Source organism: Eurosta solidaginis, chromosome 5 (genome assembly GCF_040869045.1).
Source record: "Eurosta solidaginis isolate ZX-2024a chromosome 5, ASM4086904v1, whole genome shotgun sequence".
Lineage (NCBI taxonomy): Eukaryota > Metazoa > Arthropoda > Insecta > Diptera > Tephritidae > Eurosta > Eurosta solidaginis.
In genome coordinates, this window is record NC_090323.1 from 73,945,263 (window position 1) to 73,973,093 (window position 27,831).

The following is a 27,831-nucleotide window of genomic DNA, read 5'->3' on the forward strand; positions in this document are numbered from 1 at the left end:
TTCGGAATGTTTCTTGGAGGAGATTTAGTACTGCTATATAACCCTCACCGGCGGAAAGGTGTTTCATCCAAATTTTGGTACAGTTGGGAAGGCCCGTACAAAGTTGTGAAGAGGATCAGTGATACCATCCACCGCATACAAACCATTGGGAAACCAAGAAATAGAAGGGTGGTTCATTTGGAGAGGCTAGCAGCGGTTAGATCGAGAGATTTGTCAGATCGGGACGATCAGACTTAGTTGGAGGGCAGTGTGACGAATATTAGTAACACTAAGCGATACTACTATCACTAAGCCGATACGAAGCAGTACGTACGTAAACAAATCAATCATCTACACACATACATACACGGCAGCAGAGAGATACTCACAAACGCATGTAATCATCAGCGAAGTATTACTCACATATACACACGCATATGGATATAAACTACAAATATACATGTATATAGCTAATTACAAGTAGGAGATATGTACAGCAGTTCTAGTAGGCGAAACGTCTAGACTGTAGTAGAAATATGCGAATGAGGCAGCAGAGAGTATAAAAGAGCGCAAGCTGTGTAATCAAAAATCAGTTTGATTTAAACGCGCTATCAGTTGCGAAGTGAAGTTTAATTGCGAAGTACTTTCAAAGTAGTCTAATAAAGACCATTTTCTAATACAGATTATTGGAGTTTTTTATTCAACAGTTTAGCGATACGAACGTAAGCAGAAGGTTAAAAATAAGCGAAATTCCCCAAAATTCGTTACAATATGTATGTATACATGCTACTGAGAAGTTTATCGATATCGCCAAAATTGGTGCATGTTTCGGCATTTGTTCATTTTCCGCAAAAATCTAACAGAAAAACAGAATATTAAGTTTCACCCCGTAGATACGTTCGTTATTTTCTTTGTTCGTTATATGTCACTAGGGGGCTAAGATACTTGGCTTGGATATCATAAGTGGTTTCAGGCTCTGGATCAGGGACTGATTTCAGTCTTAGACCGGCCATAGTGACGAATGTCATGCGTGATTAGTTTTCACGTCCTGCACGAGGTGCCCCTGCTTCTACTGATAATGGCGGATCTAGAGAGGACAACTCGATAAAACCCGCACCCCCTGAGTCATTGTGCTGAGCTCAGGGGAGGGAGGACTCTTTAAGAGTCCAGATCGGTACACAACGGTGACGAACTGGACTGTTTTAGGGCTTTGATTTGACATTAAATTTGGACTTGATGACTTTGGGCTGGTAGGTGCGGTATTCTGCCACTTTAGTAGGTCGGGGTGAAACCCTACCGAAATGGCTGGTAGGCTAATGCTGCAGCTGACCACGTCCCGTTAAAACCGTGGCGGGCCTCAAGGTACGTTCCGGCTCCGTCGCCGTTAAGTTGGTGGTGTAGGTGCGGTTGAACATTTTCCCGCTTCGCGTCCGGTCTGGCTCTGAACGCATTACTCATAAGGTAATGCGTCAACCCTCGCGTGGCCTCCCTGCGTAGCATAGATAACCACGAGACCGTTAAAGGGCGACTACACGATCGGCTCCGGATAGCGGCCTTGAGGGGGGACTTTTTTAGAATAGACAAGACTAATACGAATCCGCCAAGGATGGGGTGCGGAAGAAGAGCGCTTTTGATGGAAATTCGTCAATCTTCAGCACTCTAAGGCGGCTTCCGCAAATTTGTTGCTCTGCCTTGAAAAAGGCGGAGTGTATATAGTCCTTGTCCAGGAGCCGTGGCTGAGTAGTAACTGCAGTAAGATTTCTGGATTAAGGACTGGAAAATTCAACACCTTGGTGCATGGGGAGGCAAGTAGGCCTAGATACTGTGTGCTTGTTAAAAAAGAGATTAAAGCTTTTATTCTCTCTAATTTCAGCAATGCTGACGTAACCACGGTCTGCCTCGAGCGAGGAAGTAATGAAATATGGGTGGTCTCAGCGTACATGCCCCACGGGGACGTAGAGGGACCACCACCTGCGATACTGGGTGAAATCACCGCTGAAGCAAGGCGAAGAGGTATTGGCGTGATCATCGGTGCCGGATATCTGGATGGAGGGTTCTCAACGAGCACTCCTTCTCTGATCACCGATATATTCAGTTCTCAGTAAACGAAGAACGTCCCGGTAAAATATCTTTTAGGAACCCTAAAAGTACTAACTGGGACTTGTATTGTAGGAAGCTGGGAGAGCTACTGCCTGCGGTGCCTATCATTAGTTCCGGCCTGTCCGAATCTGAGATAGACGTTCTGGTGGAAAACTTCACCTCGGCAAGCAATAGCGCCTTTCAGCTGTCCTGCCCATTGAAAACTTACAGGGGGAAGGGCAAGCCGCCCTGGTGGTCGGATTCTCTTGACGACCTAACAGCGTCCAGTCGGCGGCTCTTCAACAGAGCCAGGAGGAGTAAATTACCCTCGGAATGGGAGCTCTATAAGGTGAGTCTGGGGATTTATAAATATGAAATAAGGATAACCAAGCGAGATGCATGGCGAAGCTTCTGCGAAAACGTAGAAGGCTGCAATGAATCCGCGAGATTTAGAAAAATACTCTCTAGGAACTCCACTCTTCTGGGGTATCTGCGAGATGATGGTGGGGACTGGTCGATGAGTAGCGAGGAGTCCCTAAGGCTTTTACTGGACAATCATTTTCCCGATGTCCCAGTTGCGCAGGGATCTTCGCCTGCATGGTCGGCGGTCGTTGGCCATGCAGAATTGCCTGCCATTCCAATACGGGAAAGTCAAATAACCTGGGCTATAGGGTCGTTCAAGCCCTATAAGTCTCCGGGCCCGGATGGAATCATTCCTGCGCAGCTTCAAAGGTCTTTGGGGATTTCCTGCCGCTGGTTGGCCATCATATATACTAACTGCCTCAGGCTTAATTACATCCCGAAGTCTTGGCACACGGTTAGGGTTATTTTCATTCCGAAGGCCGGCAGAAACTCTCATGTATCACCTAAGGATTTCAGGCCAATCAGTCTCTCGTCGTTTCTTCTTAAGACGTTTGAGCGGTTGATTGACCTGTACTTACGGGAAAGGATACCTCGGGTGTTACTGTCGGCTTCACAGCATGCGTACTGCAAGGGCAGATCGACGGAAACGGCTCTCCATTCGATTGTAAAGCAAATAGAGGGGTCCCTAGAAAACAAAGAGTATGCTCTGGGTGCCTTTCTAGACATCGAGGGAGCTTTTAACAATGTCTTACCGGGGGCAATCGAAAGAGCTCTGGTGGGTTTAGGAGTCTAGGCGGCTCTGGTTGAATTTATTAGCAAAATTCTATGCGGCAGAATTGTCGCAGCGGAGTGGGGAGGGGCCACAATTAAGAGGAAGGTGTGCAGGGGAATGCCACAGGGGGGTGTCCTATCTCCTCTCCTCTGGGTTGTGGTAGTCAACGAGCTTCTTGTGGAGCTGGAAGCCAATGGTTGTCGGGTGGTTGCCTATGCAGATGACGTCGCTATCCTAGTCAGAGGCAAATTTCTGGGCACCCTGCGCGATGTTCTGCAGGGCTACCTGGATACTGTGGCTAGGTGGGCTGAATCATGTGGATTGGCGGTCAACCCGGGAAAAACGGAATTGGTCCTTTTCACAAGGAGATATAAGATGCCCGATTTCAGAACTCCCTCGATTGGAGGGGTACCGTTGGTACTTTCTGATAGGGTTAAATATTTGGGGATTGTTTTGGCCAAGAATACTACACTGGCTTTATGAGATGGTGGTCAAACCGATTCTGCTATATGGGGTGCTGGTCTGGTGGAAAGCACTGGACACGACGAGCACCTCCAAAATGTTAGTGTCAGTGCAACGGACGGCGCTGATCGGTATCAGCGACGCTCTCAGAACAACACCTACCTTGGCACTGAACGTCATGCTGAACATATATCCAGTAGATATTGCGGGAAAGGCGGCCGCGGCAATGTCGTTGGTCAGGCTTCGTGATATGGGATATAGACTTTCTGACCGCGGACACTCTAGCCTTCTTACCAGTTTCGACTTCATCCCGGACAGAACGGACTACTGTATGCCGATAACTGCTCCCTATACAACCTTCACCACAGTTATTCCAGAGAGAGAGGATTGGGAAAGAGGAATTATCTGGGGCATGGGACCGGTTAACTTGTTCACGGATGGGTCAAAGCTGGATGGAAAGGTTAGTGGGGGGTCTATTGTCAAGAGCTAAATTTAAGCCGCAAGTTTAAGTTGGCTGATCACTGCAGTGTATTCCAAGCGGAAATTGCTGCGATTAAGGATGCGGTGGATGGAATGCTATCCAGTGCTACCACGGTTAGAGAATTTAACATCTACTCCGATAGCCAAGCGGCTATCAAGGCCTTGAGCTCAACTACAGTGCGATCGAGGGTGGTCTGGGAGTGCCTGACCTCGCTTGCGATTGCATCGAATTATTTTACAATTAAGATTATCTGGGTCCCGGGCCATAGTGATATCCTGGGTAACTGTCAAGCGGATCTCTTAGCCCGCATCGGTACAACTGAACCGGATGAAGATGGCTGTAGGGATTTCGGGATCCCGCTGGCCACCTGTGGATTGCTCCTCCATAGCTGGGCCTCGAATCAGCTCAGCAAACGTTGGGCGGATACCACGTCTTGCAGGGTAGCAAGATCTTTCTGGCCAAAAGTGGATGGCAGGAGGTCTGCTGAAATAATTGGGTTCACTAAGGCTCACCTATCAATGGTCGTTGGGGTTTTGACGGGGCACTGTCCCATGGGTATCCATGCGGTACGTCTCAATATACTGGAAACTCCATCCTGCTGCAGCTGTATGGAGGATGATGAGGTGGAATCACCAAATCACTTTATGCTTGATTGTCCAGCTTTTGCCAGAACTAGGCGAAAGTACTTCGGTCGCGACTCACTTGGATCTCCCGAGGATATATCCAAAGTTGAGATCGGTATCATTCGGAGCTTTATCGTTGCTACCCAACGATTCTCTAAGTAGCTAGATCTAAGTCACCGTTATTTTTGGTGTATGTAGTATCACAACGGACCTTCGTGTTGTCCAAGTGATCTATCCTTATCAGGGCAGCTAACACCTAACCTATCCTATCCTATATGTCACTATGTCCCAAATCTCGCAAAAAGAACCGCGAAAAGAGAATCGACGCCGATCACCCATTCCTCGATTTTAAAACCAAGCCTCCGAGTCTTTCGAAACTAAACGAGACAGGGTAACTCCTTATCGTGCGATTTTTTAAATTTGATGCTAGCTACAGAGCTTAACCGCTCTGGAACAATATTCTATAAAAGCGTGCGTATGCTGACCGCACCGTAAGATTTGCTTTCTCCAAACTGGAAAATGAGGCGGAAAGTTAGGTTTGATGTTGAATTAGGATAAAACAAAGTTCCTGGTGTCACCAAGTAAAGAGTCAGCGCATTTGTGCTCTGGCAACCACGTCACTGTTGGCAGCCATAATTTCGAAATAGCAAAAGACTTCGTTGACTTGAGAACCAGCATTAAAACAAACAGCACTGCCACTTTCAACTAGGTATACCTATAAGTAATTCGAAAGTGAAATACTCCCTCGACAAACGGAGGTCATGCTCCACAAGTCGCTCGTACCCGCCCTGTTTAATGGTGCAGAAGCAAAAGACTCGATGGACAAAAAAAAACCAAAACCATTTTTAAGTCTCAAAAAAAAAGCTTAAAGTTTATGGCAGTTTTTTAAGCGTTTAGTTCATTTTATTCATAACAAAAATATCAGTATAAACATTTCATACGTCTAGTATAAAACTAAAATTAATTTGTACTCCAATTTCATAAAAAATAAATAAAATAGCTTACAGATAGGTCAGACCTCACATAGACTGAATGAGTATCAAAAACTTGGTCCTGTTATCAAATAACTCCGTCCTCTTGGCAAATACTAGAAGCTTTCTAGGACCTATGCCACCTACTGCTATGCCACAAATTGTGCTCGATCGTTCCTTCTCCAGCCCGCACCTCCTACAACTGCTATCACTGACGAGTCCTAACCAGAAGGTACAGTCTAGTTCTCTCTTTATAATGATAAGATTTGTTATTCTAAGGTTGTAAAACCTACACATGATCTTCGACATGATTGGTTAAAATTATTAAATTAAATTTTATAATTAAATTTAATTTTACAACAACTTTCCCCTTAAACATGAATACCAAACAGCGTGCTTTGTTTTTGTAAACACTTTATTTTCAACAAAACAGCAGTGTGTACACCTCTTCGAGTACTTGCATGCATGCAAATTGTGTAATGCTCAGAGACTTTAACTTATATGTATATAGGTGACGCGTTTGCTTAAATGTGCTGCGTGATTTCGATCATATCAACTCTACCACATACTCTGTCTTACATTACGCTACAGTGTAGCGAGTACACTTACGCTCTCATTCTTTATTACTCTATACACCATAAAAATACCACATACTACGCATACAGTACATATGTTTATCAATATTACACACTACACACATATCCCCTATACAAAGACTGCGCTTACGCTTGCACTTCCACCTCGCGAGCAAAAATGTTTGCACGTCAAATTAAAAGATATTTTAAACAAAGTTTTTTCTTACACTCTGGGAGTGTGGAAACGTCGTTATAATAACTACATACACTGAAAGAAATAGTGCTAGTAAAATCAACAAATCGGTTCTGTTGTTCTTGACTTAACGCAGATTCGGTGAAATTGATCGAATTATAGTTAATTCGACCGAGTTCTTTGTCAAACGAACAAGTTTAGTAATTTCAACAGAAGAGAAGTTGTCTCTCCTAAGTTAACAAAATTCTGTAAAATTGACAGATTCCTAGTCAATCTAACTGATTTTTCTGTTAACACAACAGATCTTACAGGTCATTTCAATGGCGACCAACTGAAATTGATCGAATTATGGTTAATTCGACCAAGTTCTTTGTCAAACGAACAAATTAGTTTAGTCATTTCAACTGAAGAGAAATTGTTGCTCCTAAGTTAAAATATTCTGTAAAATTTACAGATTCCTGGTCAATCTAACTGATTTTTCTGATCTTACAGGTCATTTCAACGGCGACCAACTGTCAATACATGAGCAAATTTCAAAGAGAATTTTACGCTCAATGCGCCCTCTACTTTGTAATTATGACGATGGTGTCACTTGTTAAAAAAAAACACCAAAATAAGAAAACCATCAAATCGAAAAAACACTCACGCGAACAAATTTAATAAGATAATAAAAAACATCCTTTTTTAATGTTGATGTTCCCGACAACATAAAAGGTTGAGTTGTTTTGGAATCGTTTCAACTTAAAGTGTTACGAAAATTTAACTTGTCGAATTACATGTATAGTTACTCCAGTGGTGAATTACCTTCTAGCGATTTGATTCTTTACTTTTCTATAACTTACAAGTTCTCTATTTAAAATGTTATGTCAAACATTTATACAAGTTTTGTTTGAAACAATCAAGTGTGGCAACTACATGCGAGAGACGAAATTGAGAATGAGCTGAGCTGCAACTGAAAGAATTGAGAATCAGTTTTGTGACTACTATTTTCATTTCTATTTGCAAAGCGAAGTTCAAAACTATAAACTAAATAAATTATAAAATATAAAATTTGGTGAAAGTGCGTTTAATAAAACAAAATAATAAAGAGTATAATGTTTAATGTGTGCCAGCATATTTGATGTAGCCCAATTGACGTTCGGTTAGTAAGTGCCACAGTGGTGTGATGGTAGCGTGCTCCGCCTGCCACACCGTATGCCCTGGGTTCGCACCCCGGGCAAAGCAACATCAAAATTTTAGAAATAAGGTTTTTCAATTAGAAGAACATTTTCCTAAGCGGGGTCACCCCTCGGCACTGTTCGGCAAGCACTCCGAGTGTATATCTGCCATGAAAACATCTCAGCGAAAACTCATCTGCCTTGCAAATGCCGCAACATAGGTACTTTCGTACAAAGCTGTCGCAACAACTTTTTTTGTTCACTTGACTACTAAAAAGGTCAATTACGAATCAACGATTTGTGCGCAGTTGATTCAACATCTTGTTGCGATGGATAAAAATTAACAGAAATTTCGGTTGAATTGACCCGTATTTCAGTTGATTTTACCAGTATTTTTATTTCAGTGTATAAACATGTCTTCGAAATAATTACGGACTTCTACGCTGATGAGCTGTACGAGCTTTACGAATGAAAGATGACGCTGGCGCTAAGAAAATATTTTAATCGGAACCGGCATATAGAAGCAAAGGGAGAAGACGGCTCCCACTCCGCTGGAAACAACAAGTGAAAAATGATTTGAATTCTTTTGTTGTGGCCAATTTGCGCCAGTCAACCCACCAAAGAAGTGACTGGCGCGCCTTATTGGACGGCCATAACTGTTTGAACGGGTAAGCACCAATTATGTGAGTAAGAACCTTATTTTTACAGGTAACATACATATACAGCCTGTCTCACATGAATTTTCATGTTTATTCGAGAAAAACAAATAGTGACACAGATTTGAAGTACGCAGAGTAACGCAACCGTTCTAGCAGTGTAAATAAAATGAATAGAGTTCCCCAAGCTTTCCATTACAGGCTTACCGAATTGTTACATTCTCTTATACCATCTATATCCACAACGATGGTTTCATTTAAATATTTTTAATACCTAAGCTATGCGTTTTAATTGATAAGCGTTTCCCACCGCATCCACGACCTAAAACGATCGAGTGACAAGCGTAATCAACTTAAATATCTACAAAAATATCACACACACTGTTATACCTTCACATGAACAAATCTAAGAATTGCCTAAGCCACCAGAGACGAGTGTCATCACGACCAATCCACTACCACTAACACCACCACCATATCTGCCGCCGCTGGCAAGTTGTCAAAACTGACATTAACGCGCTGTCAAACAATGACACAACGTATAAACTATGTATTTTAAATTATATCAACTGTCTGAAGGGCGGGTGAGCGGCGGTTTGTTTGTTGAGAGAAGGGGTGGTTAGGTACACTACCCAATGATTTAGTGCCACCAAAATCTGCCAGCTCATCAAGTCCACACCCTCATCCACTTAGCTAGTTATATAGTTAAATGATTACGTAAAGCTAATCTTTTTCATCGAAATTGGGTTCAAACTGAGCGATTTTGTGTATGCGAAAATAAACGGCGCGTGTCATCTCCATCCCATCTACAATTTCGTACAGCTTCCATCATATACATACATTCATATAACGAAACACTCCACTTGCTGAGTTAAATAATTCAATTTCAATCACACACATCAACGAAATTGTGTAAACGACACGTGCTCTCTACTTCCCTCGCTTCAACAAATTGTGTTGGGCATCTATGGGTACGAATATACGTTGCCAAAATCACAGTCTAAACTTTACCAGTAACAATCTGCTACTTCTTAGCATAACAATAGGCGTAAATCCTTAAGAACTCAATATTTATATTGCATTCCACTGTCTTTGCTCCAAGTCATCGTCGTTGACTGTTTTCTTTGCAGTCTATCAAATATGCAAAAGGATGTACGCGCTCAAAGTGTTCTGCTTTAAACATTATTTGATTTTTGGTTGTCTGCTTTTAGGCTGTTGCCCAAGGAGAGCCCGTTGTCATAACACAGATTAAATAAGTATATTGACAAAAGCACTCAGCCGAAATTTAAATATAATTTTGTGGTTTCAAAAACATAAGATCTTTTGCAGGTGTAGAAACTTTAGTCAAGCTTTATTAAACATAAAATTAAGAGAGGGAAACAGCTTTTGGATATACCTTTCATGAAGTTATAAAATAAATAAACAAATACAAGGCGCGATACCCTCCCAAGAGACCTTAGGCCAGGCTTATTTTCCAATTTGCGTCGTGCTCCTTTTATTTTTTTCTACAAACTGGCGGGACGGGACCTACATATGTTATGCCGACTTCGAACGGCATCTGCAAGGCAGATGAATTTTTACTGAGAAGCTTTTCATGGCAGAAATACACTCGGAGAGTTTGCCAAATCAATGCCGTTGTTTGTAATTGAAAAAAGTTGTTTCTAAATTTTTGATGTTGTATTGCCAGGGGATTGAACCCAGCAAGAATAAGAAGAAAATGGAAGATGATGGAAATCTTCGGTGTGGAATAAAACCACAGTCTCCCAAATTTTCTTCGAACAAAAACTCAGTATTTATGTGCCCATATCGTGTAAGGCGCTCAGCACTATTCCGCAGACGAAGTGGTTTGCCTTAGCAGTTTGTGATGGACGGAGCAGCTTAGCGCGGACAATGTGGGATATTACTCCTACGATGAGATGATCGGCGGTCAGCCAGCGTTCGTAGCAACAACGGCAACAGCCGAGCATCGGAATGAAGGCGGACGTCAACAGTCGCAGTATCGACGGTATAAAGATGGCAACAGCTACGTGAAGGCATTTGGGCAAACGACTCTGTATCAAGACGGGATCAGCTAATAAGAGGTTCGACCAACAGCAAAAGTAACGCGATGGAGACGTAGGGACGGGAGAGTCGGTGGTAACGCAGGGGCTGTGAAGGCTGATGCCATACCTTGTCACACTTTAGGATCATTGGAGTAGCCGTTGGCAAGGATTCGTGGTCATCTGGAATGATAACTGCGAGAAGTCAGGGTTTATGCTGGCTCACTCGCTGGGCATCACAATTGCTTCCATGAATGCGTGGTGACCCGTAGGCCCATCCGTGGCCTGTGGGGAAATGCATCATAAAGACACTGCTTTAGCCCCTTTAGCTCACACATCGGTCTACCACCGGAGCCAGGGTTCAAAGATAGGGGTAAGCGGCGAGCTAATCGGCTAATGAGTTTCACATTCTTAGTGGTTTTGCTTATTCGGTTGACTTAATAAAATCACAGGAAAATCTTCTAGGAGTGGTGTAAATTTCCCATACGTTCTTGCAACTTTTTTCCTAACCCCCTTCACTAAGATATCTTTAGTAAAATATTGTAACGAATTTACTGCAAATCCTCTTATTTGCAACCTTTTTCTAAGTTCGAATCACTAAACTGTTGAATAAATAGCTCCAATATTGAATAATGGAAAAATGGCCTTTATTAAAGTACTTCACAATAACACTTATACTTTGCAACTAGCTTGCTTAATAACCAAACTGACTGATAGCTTAAATGAAACTGATCTCTCGCCTCCACTGTTGTCGCCCTTTTATACTGTCCGACCTCCTCGTTGCATATTTCTAGGCTTTTCTAATTACAGAACTTACTAGTTAGTTATAAATTTCTCAGCTACAACTACAGATGTATAATTTTTATAGATTCTATCAAACCCCATGCGCTTGTATGTGTGAGCGACACTTCCACAATCACAATTGCATACCTTTAGGAGCATTTCATATAAGATATCTGCATGTGCTTGTGCGTTGCTTCTCCGCCGCGTGCACGCGTATGTGTAGACATAATGATTGAATTATTGATGTGAATTCACGTCAATGCTTAGCATCGGCCTAGAGATGGCAGTACCCCTTAGTGCCGCCAACATTTGTAACACTGCCCCCTAGGGCGGGTCGATTTAAAAATCGCTCATTGATCTGTGAAAATCGTATTCTAGGGATCAAAGTAAGAAACTTTGCCGAAGGAACCATACCTCTAAAACGAATTCTGATGTCCCCCCCTTTGGGTCGTAGGGTCAAATTTTCCCAAATTCCTTAGAATATGATTTTCACAGAGCAATGGGCGATTTTTTGCCTCCCCACCAATCGACCCGGCATACTTACTTTTGCAGGGGTTTGGCCCGTTGTCTCATGCACTGCTGATCAGTAAGCCATCAAGAATAATGGTATGCGGGTATCCCACTCTTTATGGTACTTTTCTACTACTTTCCTTAAGTGCTCCCCCAATGTTCTATTGAATCGTTCTACCATACCATCGGATTGAGGATGCAATGCAGTTGTCTGTGTTTTTCGAATGCCCAATGATTTACATATTTCCTGGAACACAGCTGATTCGAAATTCCTGCCTTGGTCAGAATGTAACTCAATTGGTACACCATACCTTGCAACCCAATTGTTTATAAACACTTCTGCTACGGTTTCCGCTTCTTGATTTGGGATTGGATATACCTCTGGCCATTTGCTGAAATAATCCATAACTACCAGTACATATTTGTTTCCGCCGTTGCTAGTAGGAAATGGACCGGTGACATCCATCGCTATCCTTTCAAATGGCGCGCCTGAGTTATATTGCTTCATCTGGCCATGACTTCGGGTTTTGGGCCCCTTCGCTCTGCTGCAAACTCCGCAGTTCGCAATCCACTCAGTGAACGACTGACGGCAACCAACCCAATAGAATCTCTGCTTAATCTTCTCGAGCGTCTTCATGATTCCAAGATGACCTCCGCTTGGACCATTATGCAGCTCGATGAGCACGTCAGGAATCCTCTTTCTGGGACCAACTATCAGTTTCTTTTTTCTTTGACCATCCTCACTCTCCCATACTCGATGCAAGCAACCGGATATCAATTCTAAACTGTTACAATGTGCCCAATATGACTTCGCAATGGGACTCTCTGCTGACATCTCCTCTCTGCTTGGTCTTTCGTTTCGTTCGAGCCCTTGCATAACATGTGACAGATCTGTATCTTCTAGCTGACACTTTCTTAGTTGTTCCTTGTCCCATTCATCTGTACACGTTATAATCATTAGCCGGAAATCTATAATGTCTTCTTAACCTCGGCCTTTGAATAGTGCTTGCATTCCAAACTACATGGTCTTCGTGACATTGCATCGGCATTTCCATGGATACTACCTTTTCGATGCTCAATGGAAAAGTCATAGCTTTGCAGTAGCTCGATCCACCGTGCCAATTGTCCTTCCGGATTACGGAACTGCAGAAGCCATTTTAACGCTGCGTGATCTGTCCTGACACGGAATCGTTGGCCGTAGAGGTATTTGTGAAAATTTTTAATGCACTCTACCAATGCCAACAGCTCTCTCCGCGTAACGCAGTAGTTCCTCTCTGGTTTTCCAATCGAACGGCTGTAATATGCAACTACCTTCTCCTGTCCATCGACTAGTTGTGATAAAACGCCTCCTATCCTATAGCATATCCACTCGCATCTGTGTCTAGAATAAATGTTACTCCTGGAATCGGATATGCTAACATTGGGGCAGTGCATAAATGCTCCTTCAATGTTTGGAAAGCCACTTCTTGCTCCTTCTTCCATTCAAAAGCTTTATTTTTTCTTGTAAGCTCATGGAGGCTATGGGCACGCTGGAAAAATTTGGTGCAAATGGGCGGTAATATGTGCACAGCCCAAGGAAACTTCTCAACACATGTAGGTTCTGTGGTCTTGGCCAATCCTTTACAGCCTCTATCTTTTCGTTTGCAGTGCAGATGCCCTCTGTCGTTACCTTGTGACCCAAATAATTTACTTCCTTTTTAAACAGCGCACACTTTTTGGGACTTAACTTCAGACCAGCGCCAGCTATTCTCTGGAAAACTTCCTCCAAGTTCTTAACATGTTCATCAAAGTTCTTGCCCAAAACGATGATGTCGTCCAGGTACACCAAGCATGTTTTCCAATGTAGACTTTCAGTACCTGGTCCATGAGTCTCTCAAAAGTAGCTGGTGCATTACAAAGTCCAGGAGGCATCACTGTAAATTGCCAAAAACCATCACCGACACTGAACGCTGTTTTCTCTTTATCTTCCTCCTTCACCTCAACTTGCCAGTAGCCGCTTTTAAAGTCCAGTGTGGAAAACCATTTCGTACCAGATAGCGAGTCCAGAGTGTCGTCAATTCTTGGCAATGGATAGCTATCCTTTTTCGTAATGTCATTCAACTTCCGGTAGTCCACGCAAAACCTCATTTTTCCATCCTTCTTCTTTACAAGTACTACCCGTGAACTCCATGGACTAGCTGATGGTTCGATGACGCCGCTGTCGCTCATTTCTTGTACGATTTGACTCAAAACTTCCCGTTTCACCAGTGGAATACTACCAGGAGCTTGATGTATCGGCCTCGCGTCTCCAGTGTAAATTTGATGTTTCACAACATTGGTGCGGCCTGGTTTGGAACCATCCTGTTCAAATATGTTCGCGTACTTCAGGAGCAGTTGTTTTGCCTTACTCTGATAGGCTTCCTCTAGCCCCTGCGTCTATGCCGTGATGCCATTTAAAAGATCAGTATTATTAGATGAAACATGTTCCTGGAGCTGTTCACAGTTAATAACTACTTCAGCCTCTTGGCATCTTCCCAAAATAGCTCCTTTGGTCAAATTGAATGGTGACTTGAACTCATTGAGTACTCTTACCGGAATACTTCCATCTTGTTTTGTCATGGCCAGGGTTTTTCCTACAAGTATGTTCAGTGCTGATTTGTTTGCTGCTTCGACAACCCACAATTTGTTTTTCGCACAATCTCCATCAACCTTTGCCCAGATGACTGTTTCAGATTTTTGTGGTATTTGCTGACTCTCTTCCACCAGCACTCGTTTACTGCTGTAGCCTCTCTCGTAGCCGAAATTAAGTGGCATATCCATGTTCTTATATCACTTCGTCTTGCTTTGCATATCGATCTTGATGCCTTGGTCGATTAAGAAATCTACTCCAATTATGATTTCATCAACAATATCTGCCACTATAAAATTGTGTAGTACCGTGGCGTTCCCAATTGCTACTTCACATTCTACTTCTCCAATTACCTGGGTGTCCTCTCCCGTGGCTGTACGTAATCTTGCTCCAAGCAATGGTCTTATCTTTTTGTTGACTAAATCCGCTCGAACGATGGAATGAGATGCACCCGTATCTACAGTCAGTAAACGTTCCTTTCCATCCACATGTCCTGCAACATTAAGATTGCTCGATCTTCTTCCAATCTGCGAGATAGAGATTATGAGGCATTCAATTGAGGGAGCCAGCTGTCGCCCCTTGCGGCTGACTCGCTTTAGTTTAACGATTGATTGGTCTTCGAGATCTGCTCATCTCCGTCAGCTCTGCTTATACGACCACCCACATTGTTGGAACTGTTAGGGTTGGTGTTGCAATAACGCACAATGTGCCCAGCTTTCCACACTTAGAGTATTTGACTGCATCATTATTCTTCTGCTGCGCACCCTTCAATGCTTCCAAAATTGCGTCTACCCTGTCTGGCCTTTCCACATCCACGCGATGAGCTTTGTACGCTGGCTTACTCAATAGTGAGGCCGTTTCCTGAGTCAGTGCATGCGATACCGTTTCAGCAAATGTTAGTTTTGGATTCGCATATGTGGCCCGCTTCGTTTCCACATCTCGTATGCCATTTATGAAGCTCTGGATTTTTACTCTTTCAGTGTATTCCACGGGTGCGTCCGCATTTGCAAGATGAGCCAATCTTTCAATATCTGAAGCAAACTCCTGCAATGTCTCATTTGCTTTTTGGTAGGGTTTTTGCAACTCAATTTGGAATATCTGTTTTCTATGCTCGCTTCCATAACGTCGTTCTACAGCAGCCATAAATGCTTCATAATTGTTCCGCTCTCCTTCGGGAATCGTCTGTAGGATTTCGGCTGCTGGCCCCTTCAATGCCACGAACAGTGCAGCAACTTTATCTTCCACATTCCAGTTGTTCACTGCTGCGATCTTCTCAAACTGTAGCTTGAAGACCTGGAAAGGAACAGAACCGTCAAAAGATAGATTTTTTACCTTCGTATTCCTCACTGAAGCAGCCGGCCGATTAAGTTGCAATTCCTGTATACGACCTCTCAAAGCATCCACCTCTGCCTCGAATTTTTCTTCAAACTGCGTTATTTTCTCGTCCATACGCGCTTCGAGTTTTGATGATATACGCGCTCCTGCTCTTTCAGTTGTGTCTCCATCTTTGATGTTAAACGTGTCTCTTGCGATTCCAGCTGAGATGCCAGTTGAGATGACACAGTTGTTGTTTGAGCAGATATTGCAGCTAAAATCATGTTCAAGTCTGTCCTCGTAACTATCTGCGGTGTTTCTTCCATTTTTGTTGTTTCCTCGCCATAAAGACGAAAGTCATACTCTTCCACGTCAATTCCTTCTAGTTCCATTGCCTGTCGTAGTCGTTCCTGAAGTTCTAGTTTAATGCCGGTTGTATTCAATCTACGGCTCTCTAACTCCTTCTTCAGTTGCTGGATCTTCAATTCACTTAACTTTGGCATGTCCAAGTTGTATTCGAAGTCTTCGGAATTTATTCAACAATTCCTCTTCTGACACCAATTGTAACGAATTTACTGTAAATCCTCTTATTTGCAACCTTCCGCTAAGTTCGAATCACTAAACTGTTGAATAAATAACTCCAATATTGAATAATGGAAAAATGGCCTTTATCAAAGTACTTCACAATAACACTTATGCTTTGCAACTAGCTTGCTTAATAACCAAACTGACTGATAGCTTAAATGAAACTGACCTCTCGCCTCCACTGTTTTCGCCCTTTTATACTGTCCGACCTCCTCGTTGCATATTTCTAGGCTTTCTAATTACAGAACTTACTAGTTAGTTATAAATTTGTCAGCTACAACTACAGATGTATAATTTTTATAGCTTCTCTCATACCCCATGCGCTTGTATGTGTAAGCGACACTTCCACAATCACAATTGCATACCTTTAGGAGCATTTCATATAAGATGTCTGCATGTGCTTGTGCATTTCTTCTCCGCCGCGTGCACGCGTATGTGTAACATAATGATTGAATTATCGATGTGAATTCACGTCACTGCTTGGCATCGACCGAATGCCCTAGGTTCACACCCCGGGCAAAGCAACATCAAAATATTAGAAATAAGGTTTTTCAATTAGAAGAAAATTTGTTTAAGCGAGGTCGCCCCTCGGCAGTGTTTGGCAAGCACTCCAAGTGTATTTCTGCCATGAAAAGGTCTCAGTGAAAACTCATCTGCCTAGCAGATGCCGTTCGGAGTCGGCATAAAACAAGTAGGTCCCGCCCAGCCAATTTGTAGGAAAAATTAGAAAAGAGAACGATGCAAATTGGAAGAGAAGCTGGGCCTAAAATATCTTCGGAGGTTGTCGCGTCTTACATTTATTTATTTTTTTTTTTAATACTCATATTAAAACACTGTAGCAATTGCAATTGTTTTAAATTGAAGGATCAACTCAAATTCAGCTGACCATTGAAGTATACTTAACCATTGTTTAATAATAAATAGCGCCCTTGCATTAAAAATCAAATTTCTCACACCAATGCATAATCTCAACCAACAGGTCAAATATTAACAAAAATAATATAATACAAATTAAAAACGTCAATACCAATAAAAGGGCGTATCTAAGGACTATGAGAAAAAAATTGAACAGATTTTCTTGTTTTGTTCCTCGCATACAATATGAGAATAGTAATAAAAGAATTTGATTCATACATAAGTAGTTGATACAAAAGCTTGGTGTGCATATGTACATCGTCGGACAACACGTTCCTAAACAAAGGTCAGTAACAATTGTACGTGGCAGGGCACAAACAGTGTTTTGATGGGAGTTGATGATGATGACTATCTACCCTGCAAAAAATCGTCCGACTTATGACTAAAAAGAGTGGAACGTTTTAATACCTTCCACTTCAGAGAGTAAAAATGTATACCCACTAGTCCCTTATTGGCATAGTTGGGATTATTCAGACTTAAATTTAATCAATAGTAAAACAAAACTGAAGTGAAATGGGGTTTAGAGTTCGTGAAACGGATCAAATTATATATGACTCAAAGCAATTACCGTTATCAAATTATTAAAGTTTTCGATCCCTCTTTTGAAAATGCTTTTAGCTAGTTAACGGGGAGTTTTAGAGAAATTTCGTCTTAACAAAAGTGTTCAGAATTGAACGAACTTTGCAAAACGATACCTCATTGAAAAACCAAGTAACTATTTTTAGTAAACTTATTCATTTCCTTAAAGTAACCTTAATTTTAATAACTGTCTTAATCTATAATATAAAAATAAGTCGGGGTTTCCTTCCTGACGCTATAACCCCAGAACGCACGAACCGATTTCCACGGTTTTGCATTCGTTGGAAAGGCCTCGGCCGCCGTGAGGTTTGTAGCAAAGAAAATTCAGGATTGACGCACAGGGTCTCAAGATATAGGCCAAAACGTGGACCCGTGTATCCCTAGAATGTGTTTATAGGATATGGATATCAAATGAAAGCTGTTGATGAGTGCTTTAGTAGAGTGTAATTTTCATACCCCTGGTTGACTAGGGTCTCGAGATATAGGCCAAAACGTAGGCCCGTGAAAGCCTAGATAGTGTTTTTACATTATGGGTATCAAATTGAAGTTCATACCTATTGGTGAATAGGGTCTCAAGATATAGGCCAAAACGTGGATCAGGGTAACACTAGGATGTGTTTTTTCATTATGGATATCAAATTGAAGCTGTTGATGTGTGCTTTAGTACAGAGAAAGTTTTATACCGCTGGGTGACTAGGGTCTCGATATATAGGCCAAAACGTGGACCCGGATACACCTAGAATGTGTTTTTACATTATAGGTATCAAAATGAAGCTGTTGCTGTATGCTTTAGTACAGAGTAAGTTTAGTCACCAAGCGGTGTAAAACTGTCTCGAGGTATTGGCCAAAACATAAACTCTCGGATACACCTAGAATGTGTTTTTACATTATGGGTATCAAATTGAAGCTGTTGATGTGTGCTTTAGTACAGAGTAAGTTTTACACCGCTGGCTGACTAGGGTCTCGAGATATAGACCGAAACATGGACCCGGAAACCCCTAGAATGTGTGTATTATGGATATCAAATGAAAGCTGTTGCTGAGAGCTTTAAAGTAATTTTCATTGTAATATTCGATTTAGTCGCATCAACCTGGCAAAACTAGTTAATATGCATGCGAAGCCGAAATAAAGACATGAATTTATAATACACACATACCTATTTCTGCTATTCGATTTGCCTGAAATTTGGTATATAAATTTGCCTATATTAGTATTTACGATGCTATTTTCCGGGAAGTAGACCAGAGACGGACTGGGACTGGGATTAGGACTAGGACTGGGACTGAGACTGAAACTGAGACTCGGAGTGGCACTAGGACTGAGACTAGGAATGGGTCTGGAACAAAATACATACCACCCTCTGGGACTGGCAATAAAATATGAAGAAGAATGAGAAAAACTTGAGAGAAGAGAAAAGAGAGGAGGAGACTGAGAAAGAGATAGAATGAGACGAAGATGGAGATAGATGAAGCGAAAAATATGGAGGAAGGAGTGAATACAAAGATTAGGAAAAAGTGTAGAGGAGCGAGGGCATAGTCAGATGGAAAAAGCTTATTAAAATGTATGCAGATAGACCAAATTTAGGGCAGAACAACGTCTGCCGGGTCTGCTAGTGTCCTTATGAAAAACTGTTTTAATCATTGCACTCCTCCATATTTTTTGTGTCATAAACTAAAAAGCGATTGGAGTCTGGTAACAATGGACCAAGTCCCTTTTGGACCACGCAATGTTTTATATACAAGACTTAAAGGATCTTCGAAGATTATAAGACACACATTGCCTGTAGGTGAAAAATTGTTTTAAGTCAATGCCTATTGACTCAGAAAGTGTTACTTCAAGATGAACTGCAAAAAAATGCAGTGTTTCGGGAGCCATAACAAGAAGATGGGTCAACAAATTTTAACCAAATGAACTTTTCAATGGGATCTCTTAGCTGAATTTATAAATCACAGCTACACCCGAAATTAGACTCCCTTAGCTGTTCCTTTATGTTTTCACGATCATAAAAACATTTCAGTACGTTAATTTCTCAACATTTCCAAATTTTCCAACAAAGAAACCAGTAGTCACAGGAAAATAGTGTCAGTAGTAAATACATAAACTAGCGCAGTTGTTTGTAAATCTTGGTTAAGATACATATATTTTGTTGCATTGTGACCATACTGGTATATCATGTGAGTGCTCTAGTTAAATCGTTTTATTCTTTTAACTTGGTATTAACAGAAGAACACTCGCATTTTTATTGCCATAAGGAAAGCTTCTTGAAGAAAATCAATGTCGTAGCTTGGGAATATGCGCTTAATGCTATTGCGTTAGGCAGGTTAGGTAAGAATGAACTGGCAGGAACGTGACTACAAAACTACAAAACCCTATCAAAAACCAGGACCTGTTGTTTAAAATAATTTTGTCCTCTTGGCAAATACTAGAAGTTTTCTTAGAGCAATGCCACCTACTGTCTCTAGAGCTGACAGCTGTGTAACTCTTAATAGCTGCAGTCTTCACCTGACAAGCGCAGGGCACGAGCCCAAAACATGCTCGATCGTTTCTTCCTTCAACCCACACTTCCTACATCTGCTTTCACTAACGAAGCATAATTTAAAGGCATGTGACGCCAGAATGGTTTTGTTTTTCTAATGTTTGTTAGTCTAATGTTTTAAGACCTACACATGATCTTCGACACTTTACAGCCCCGCGCTTGGGTGTATCATGTGCCGCTGTTGTCTTTACTTAATCTCGACCAATCTAATTTGTTTGTATACGGAGAAAGCTTCGAGAGACGCACCCTTTTTAGCTTGCTCATCCACCTTTTCATTCCCATATGCCCTGGGACCCAATATATCTCCCTATACCGATTCTTTCCAGGGACTACTTACACTTTTAGATGCTGCGCTATACGAGATTATTGCTTTATTGGTTGCTTGGTTGTCAGTATAAAAGTTGATGCGGCTGCAGTTTAAGCTGTTTTCTTCCAGTGTTTCACTGCTTTGGTTACGGCTAAAAAACGCTACAGTCATCTGGCAGCTTATTATGCTTGTTCATTTGGTAATTTTGCTTGTTTTTCAAAATCATGTTGACCAATTTATTTGTCTTTACATTAAATTGATAGATTAACAAATAACTTTTGTTTTGATCTTGCTTAAGGAAAGAGAATAGAGATAGAGAATAAAAATGTAAATCGTTATGGCGAGAGCCTCAAATTACGAAATTTGCTAAGAAAATGTATGTGCGGTTTTGCAGTTTCACCGACGATATGTACATATTGTTCTTCGATGCTTGATACAAATTATCTTTCCTATAAATACAAGTTTTGTTGTCGAATAGATAAACTTTCAAGTTTACTTGAGGAAATGGCCTGTAATATAGCATGGGGTTCCCGGTTTTGTTAATAAAATTATGTGGGACTAAATTTTATTAATAGTGGGATTGGGTTTGTATGTTTGGCTGGGTTTGGCTGTGCGAAGAACGCATCTCTCTTTGGGGTTGACAGATAAGGTATCCACGTCGTTTAAGAGTCGATCTCCGAGTTGGTTATTTATTGTCACTTCTATCATTTATTTCTTGACAGTCTATGGGTTATCTTTTTCTTTAGGTATCACCATGAATTTTTTTGTGTTGCCACGGACGTGTTAAAACGTAGTCGGTACTAACGAGTTTTCAGTGGTCAGTACGATTTCAGGCATAAATAGATAAAATATATATATTAGGGTGGGTCGATTTGTACGGACGAAAGTTGACCGATAACGCGCCATCGACTTTTCGATAGGATTTGGGCTCAGCAAAAAAAGGTCCACTACGCATACCCAAAAAAATAATTTTCGAGCCTGCGAAATTTAATTTTTTTGACTTCCTTTCGCCCTTTCATGACCTACTAAAAAATTGTCATATGTATTTTTATTTTTTTTCAAAAAATTGTTATCGGCAACGTTTTTATCGGATATTTTTTGGTCGGACAGGGTATACATGGAAATTTTACAATCAAATAAAAATTTTTTTAGTAGGTCATGAAAAAAACCTTAAAAATCAAAGTCGAAAAAAAATCAAGAAAATGACATTTCGCTGGCTCGAAAATTATTTTTTTGGGTATGCGTAGTGGAACTTTTTTCCTGAGCCCAAAGCCTATCGAAAAACCGATGGCGCGAAATAAAAAAAAAATTTTTTAACATCCTAAATAAAATAGGTTCCTTATCAATTTATAACTTTTAAAAATCACAAACACCATTTATAATGTTAGTATTTACCTAAAATATCAGAATCCATCACAACTACTCAATTCAATCGTCTTAAAACTTAAAATATTCACGTTAAAAAACATGCGATTTCACAAAGGCTAAAAAAACAATAACACGCGTTTCAGAAATAGCTAAATTCCGATTACTTGACAGCTAACGCCAGGTATGCGATGGATGGGAAGGGGTAGAATTATTGTTTCCTTGTCTATTCTTAAGCTTTGGGAGTGCTTTTATTTGTAATTGTGGCAACTTTCAGAAATTCAATTATGGCCGCCTAAATGTCTAAAATTTACCTATGTGCGACGCAAATTGGAAGAGATCCTCGGCCTAAATCTCCTCGTAGATATGTCGCGCCAAATACTTATTTATTTATCTATTTATTGTTTTTGTATTAAAAACTTAGTGCTCTATGCACAACTACATATGCCCGGCCTAAATCTCCTAGGAGGTATGTATGTACATACCTATATATGTATAATACCATTGGAGAAGAGTAATGACGGCGTGGTGCTGTTGGATTTTAAAACACAGTATCTCCATTCAAGATGCTCCAACGAAAGGGATCAGTTCCACCAGTCCGTTGTGACTTATCTCAGATTCCTTTCAGACTAATCAAGTTTTTTGTAGTGTACTTGGTGCGTTTTCCAATTGCGTAATGCTTATGTGTACAAACAAATATTACGGGTATGTTTTATTAAGACTGTAAAAATCGCGTATGAGACAAATATTCATAACCCCACTTATTCCAAAACACTTGTTGTGGTTGTATGCACACATACGAGGATTCATTGTTATCCCTGCTTCGAAGTGCAGCAGGCCTGTGTACAATTTTGCGCCTTTGTTATTGTTTTTAAGCGAAATTGGAGTTGTACACTTACCCTTAACATGCACTTTGGCTCAGTTTTTGTTAAAACCTCTTCACTACCTAGCATTATAAGCTTTCCTTTTGCGTTATTCTTAATAGATTAAATTCAGCAATATTTCAATTGAGAGGTGAGTGAATCCTGCCATTGTTTGTTCGAATATTTTAGAAATATTTCCATTATCTTAATTTGTTAGACATTCTTTATATATTTCATATACATATGTTTTAGCAGAAATGCTATTTATAAATTATAATACTCACCTAAACGTTTTGATATTTCAGAATTATGCATTTTTGGATTATCCTGCGCAATTTTTCGTCGTTGAAGCCGGGACCAAACCATAAACGCATTCATGGGTCTCTTGATGTGCTCCTCGTTTTGCCGTTTCGTTGTATTTTGTATCATTAGACTGAAGAAGACGTCACTGTAAGAATAGGAGATAAAGCTCTAAGAAAATCCATTTACCAACATGTGATTGCGGTTTTTATTACTAAAAGAAAGCGGACGCAATTGATTATCACAATGCAAAAGTAATTTAATTATTATCGATTCAACTATTTGTCTATCGGTTACGGAGCTGGTTTGGATTTTATGTTTACTTACTCACTTAATTGGCTCTTCACCGTTTAAATGCTTTTGCCTGTCTAACAAGGCGCGCCAGTCGCTTCTTCGGTGTGCTGGTGCCAATTATAGCGTTTTCTTTTCTGAAATAAATTGTTGCCTAAGTAAATGATAAAGCCTTAATAGTGTTAATCCTACCCCAGAAAATTGTCAACATTTATAGTTCATCTCACCATATTCACTCATATAACAAATCACACAAGAAGATTGCGCATTGCCCATGTAAACATTAGATCATCTCTTTTTTATGGGCAATTCATACGTCATTTGCGTTTAGCTCTTGTTTTTTTCTCTGTTTCTTTCATTCGCTCAAACAGTCAACTGTGACGTAAATGTGCAGAACGAAGCAATTTTGAACTCATGAATGCGCAATCTGGTAGTTGATCTGTGCACTCATATTAACGGAGTATATGTGGAACTCAAGAGCGAATTGAGAGTTTCACAGAGTTGCATTGCCACACCGCCATTTTATACAGTAAAAGTGTCACGCTTTTTGCGTTGCGAGCAGGCAACAATTTTCACAAAAGAACGAAATACCCCGTAAAGGGGTTGCCTGTTTTTTAGAATAGAACAACAACCCTTGCGCGGCGTATAAAAAGCGTAACACTATAGCCACAAAAGAAAACGCTATTTATTAGTAACACCAAGAAAATTTTAACCGCAGTCGCCAACGAGTAGAAGAACTTTTCTTTCGAACACTCCCAGCGCCACCACATCTGATGTTCAATGCTTCTGCGTCATATAGCAGGACGGGTACGACAAGTGACTTGTAGAGCCTAATTTTCGTTTGCCTAGAGAGCAGTTTACTTTTCAATTACCTACCTAGTCCAAAGTAGCCTTTATTGGCAAGACTAATCGCAATAATATCACATATAAGGTACTGTCAAGTGGATTGTGCGAAAGGATGAAGCCCAGCGAGGATCGTGTGATTGAACCTTATCAGTGCAGCTTCATACCATACAAATCTGACACCGACCAGATTTTCGTTATTCGCCAAATCTTGGGAAAACCCCGCTAAAAAAGAATTGACGCACATCACCTATTCGTCGATTTTATAGCTTGGTTGGCCCGTATTTTATTGCATCACATTATACGGCTGTGTAACATCATCAGCTTAGTCAGAATTGAAAAGGATCTTTCCGAAGCGTATGAAACTTAACGAGGTTTCATTCGATTGCTGGAGAAAATAATACAAGCTCCAGAGTTAACCGCTCTAAAGCAATGTTTTTTAATAGCGTACAATTACTGGCGCATGCTGACAACATTGACATCAGCGACTCGAAGTTCTGCCTACTCCAAACTGGAAAAAGGAGCGAAAAAATGTGGGTTCGATGATGAATGACGCCGAAACGAAGTATCTGTTGTTATCAAGCAAACAGTCAGCGCATTGCATCTTGCCATTGAAAATAGACTTCGTTTATTTGATGCTCGGTGCCCGCCTACGGAAACAGAGGAAGAAGGTGGTCACTGCTGGAAGAATTAGGTGCAAAACGACTTAAATTCCCTTAGTGTTGCCAGTTGTCGCCAGTTGGCCCAGCGAAGAAGGGGATTGTTGGGCGGCGGAAATCTTTTAAACGGTAAAGCTCCAATTAATTACGTAAGTAATTTTTAATTTGTTTAAATTAGAATTCCTCAATTTTTTTCTCTGTAGAGTTGTGTATGAATCTGTAATAAAGTATTTTAAGTATTCTTTTTCACGTTAAGCTAAGCAAAGCTCGTGGAGCATATCAACTTTGTCGCATAAGGATATAGACATCGGTACCAAATTCCGTTTAACTGTGAATATTTATGGAAAGAAAAAGGAAAAAATTAATTTTTGAAGAGAACGTGGCACCGCCCCGTTTTTGAACAAGCCTTTTTTTTGGCGTTTCAGTAGCCGTAACTCGAGTAGGAGTTGACGTATCGCAACAAAATTCCGTACAAGTACTTTCCTTACATTACGTATTTCTGCTCAGAATGGACGAAATCGGCTACGAACAAACTAGCCAGGATCTATGCTAAAATAATTTTGTATCAATTATTTTTAACTATTTAAATAAGAATAAATAAAAAACAAGTAAGGAAGGCAAAGTTCGTGTGTAACCGAACTTTACATACTCAGTTGAGAGCTATGGAGGCAAAATAAGGGAAAATCACTATGTAGGAAAATGAACCTAGGGTAACCCTGGGATGTGTTTGTATGACATGTGTATCAAATGGAAGGTATTAAAGAGTGTTTTAAGAGGGAGTGGGGCATAGTTCTATAGGTGGACAACTTTTCCAAATATCGCTATAAAGGTGGACCAGGGGTGACTCTAGAGTTTGTTTGTACGATATGGCTATCAAATGAAAGGTGTTAATGATTATTTTAAAACGGCGTGGGCCTTAGTTCTATAGGAGGACGCCTTTTCGAGATATCGCCATAAAGGTGTCCAAGGAGCAACTTTAGAATTTGTTTGTACGATATGGGTATCAAATGAAAGGTGTAAATGAGTTTTTTAAAAGGGCATCTTAGTTCTATAGGTGGACGCCTTTTCGAGATATCGCTATAAAGGAGGACCAGGGGTGACCCTAGAATTCGTTTGTACGATATGGGTATCAAATGAAAGGTGTTAATGAGTATTTTAAAAGGGAATGAATTTTAGTTCTAAAGGTGGGCGCTTTTTCAAGATATTGCCATAAAGGTGGACCAGGGGTGACTCTAGAATTTGTTTGTACAATATGGGCATCAAATGAAAGGTGTTAATGAGTATCTTAAAAGGGAGTGGGTCTTATTTCTACAGGTGGACGCCTTTTCGAGATATCGCCATAAAGGTGGACCAGGGGTGACTCTATAATGTGTTTGTGCGATATGGGTATGAAATGAAACGTGTTAATGAGTACTTTAAAAGGGAGTGGGCCTTAGTTCTATAGGTGGACAACTTTTCCAGATATCGCTATAAAGGTGGACCAGGGGTGACTCTAAGTTTGTTTGTATGATATGGGTATCAAATGAAAGGTGTTAATGAGTATTTTAAAAGGGCGTGGGCCTTAGTTCTATAGGTGGACGCCTTTTCGAGATATCGCCATAAAGGTGGACCAGGGGTAACTCTAAAATTTGTTTGTACGATATGGGTATCAAATGAAAGGTGTTAATGAGTATTTTAAAACGGCGTGGGCCTTAGTTCTATAGGAGGACGCCTTTTCGAGATATCGCCATAAAGGTGGACCAGGGGTAACTCTAGAATTTGTTTGTACGATATGGGTATCAAATGAAAGGTGTTAATGAGTATTTTAAAAGGGCGTGGGCCTTAGTTCTATAGGTGGACGCCTTTTCGAGATATCGCCATAAAGGTGGACCAGGGGTAACTCTAGAATTTGTTTGTACGATATGGGTATCAAATGAAAGGTGTTAATGAGTATTTTAAAAACGGCGTGGGCCTTAGTTCTATAGGTGGACTCCTTTTCGAGATATCGCTATAAAGGTGGACCAGGGGTGACTCTAGAATTCGTTTGTACGATATGGGGAATGGACCTTAGTTCTAAAGGTGGGCGCCTTTTCAAGATATCGCCATAAAGGTGGACCAGGGGTGACTCTAGAATTTGTTTGTACAATATGGGCATCAAATGAAAGGTGTTAATGAGTGTTTTAAAAAGGAGTGGGTCTTATTTCTACAGGTGGACGCCTTTTCGAGATATCGCCATAAAGGTGGACCAGGGGTGACTCTATAATGTGTTTGTGCGATATGGGTATGAAATTAAAGGTATTAATGAGGGTTTTAAAAGGGAGTGGTGGTAATTGTATATGTGAAGGCGTTTTCGAGATATCGACCAAAATGTGGACCAGGGTGACCCAGAACTTCATCTGTCGGGTACTGCTAATTTATTTATATATGTAATACCACCAACAGTATTCCTGCCAAGATTCCAAAGGCTTTTGATTTCGCCCTGCAAAACTTTTTCATTTTCTTCTACTAAATATGGTAAGTATCACACCCATTTTACAAAGTTTTTTTCTAAATTTATATTTAAACCAATCCAATTACCATGTTTCATCCCTTTTTTCGTGTTTGGAATAGAATTATGGCATTTTTTTGATTTTTCGAAATTTTCGATATCGAAAAAGTGGGCGTGGTCATAGTCGAATTTCGGCAATTTTTTACACCAATACAAAATGAGTTCAAATAATTACGTGACCTGAGTTTAGTAGAGATATATCGGTTTTTGCTCAAGTTATCGTGTTAATGGCCGAGCGGAAGGACAGACGGTTGGCTGTGTATAAAAACTGCGCTTGGCTTCAACCGAGCCACGGCGGAGCCACGCCCATTTTAAAATTTTCTTTTATTTTTGTATTTTGTTGCACCATATCATTACTGGAGTTGAATGCTGACATAATTTACTTATATACTGTAAAGATATTAACTTTTTTTTTAATTTTACTTTAAAATTTTTTTTTTTAAAGTGGGCGTGGTCGTTCTCCGATTTTCATTATTTTTAGTAAGCATACATACAG

General features: G+C 40.7%; 1 protein-coding gene across 1 annotated transcript in view; it reads right to left on the reverse strand.

Moving 5' to 3' along the window:
- The window catches only part of Sox21b, a 296,779-nt gene that overhangs the window by 166,538 nt on the left and 102,410 nt on the right, over positions 1-27,831 (reverse strand). Inside the window, exon 3 of the mRNA XM_067757495.1 lies at positions 23,000-23,163. Within this exon, the coding sequence (XP_067613596.1) occupies positions 23,000-23,163 (164 nt within the window). The remainder of the gene's footprint in view (positions 1-22,999; positions 23,164-27,831) is intronic.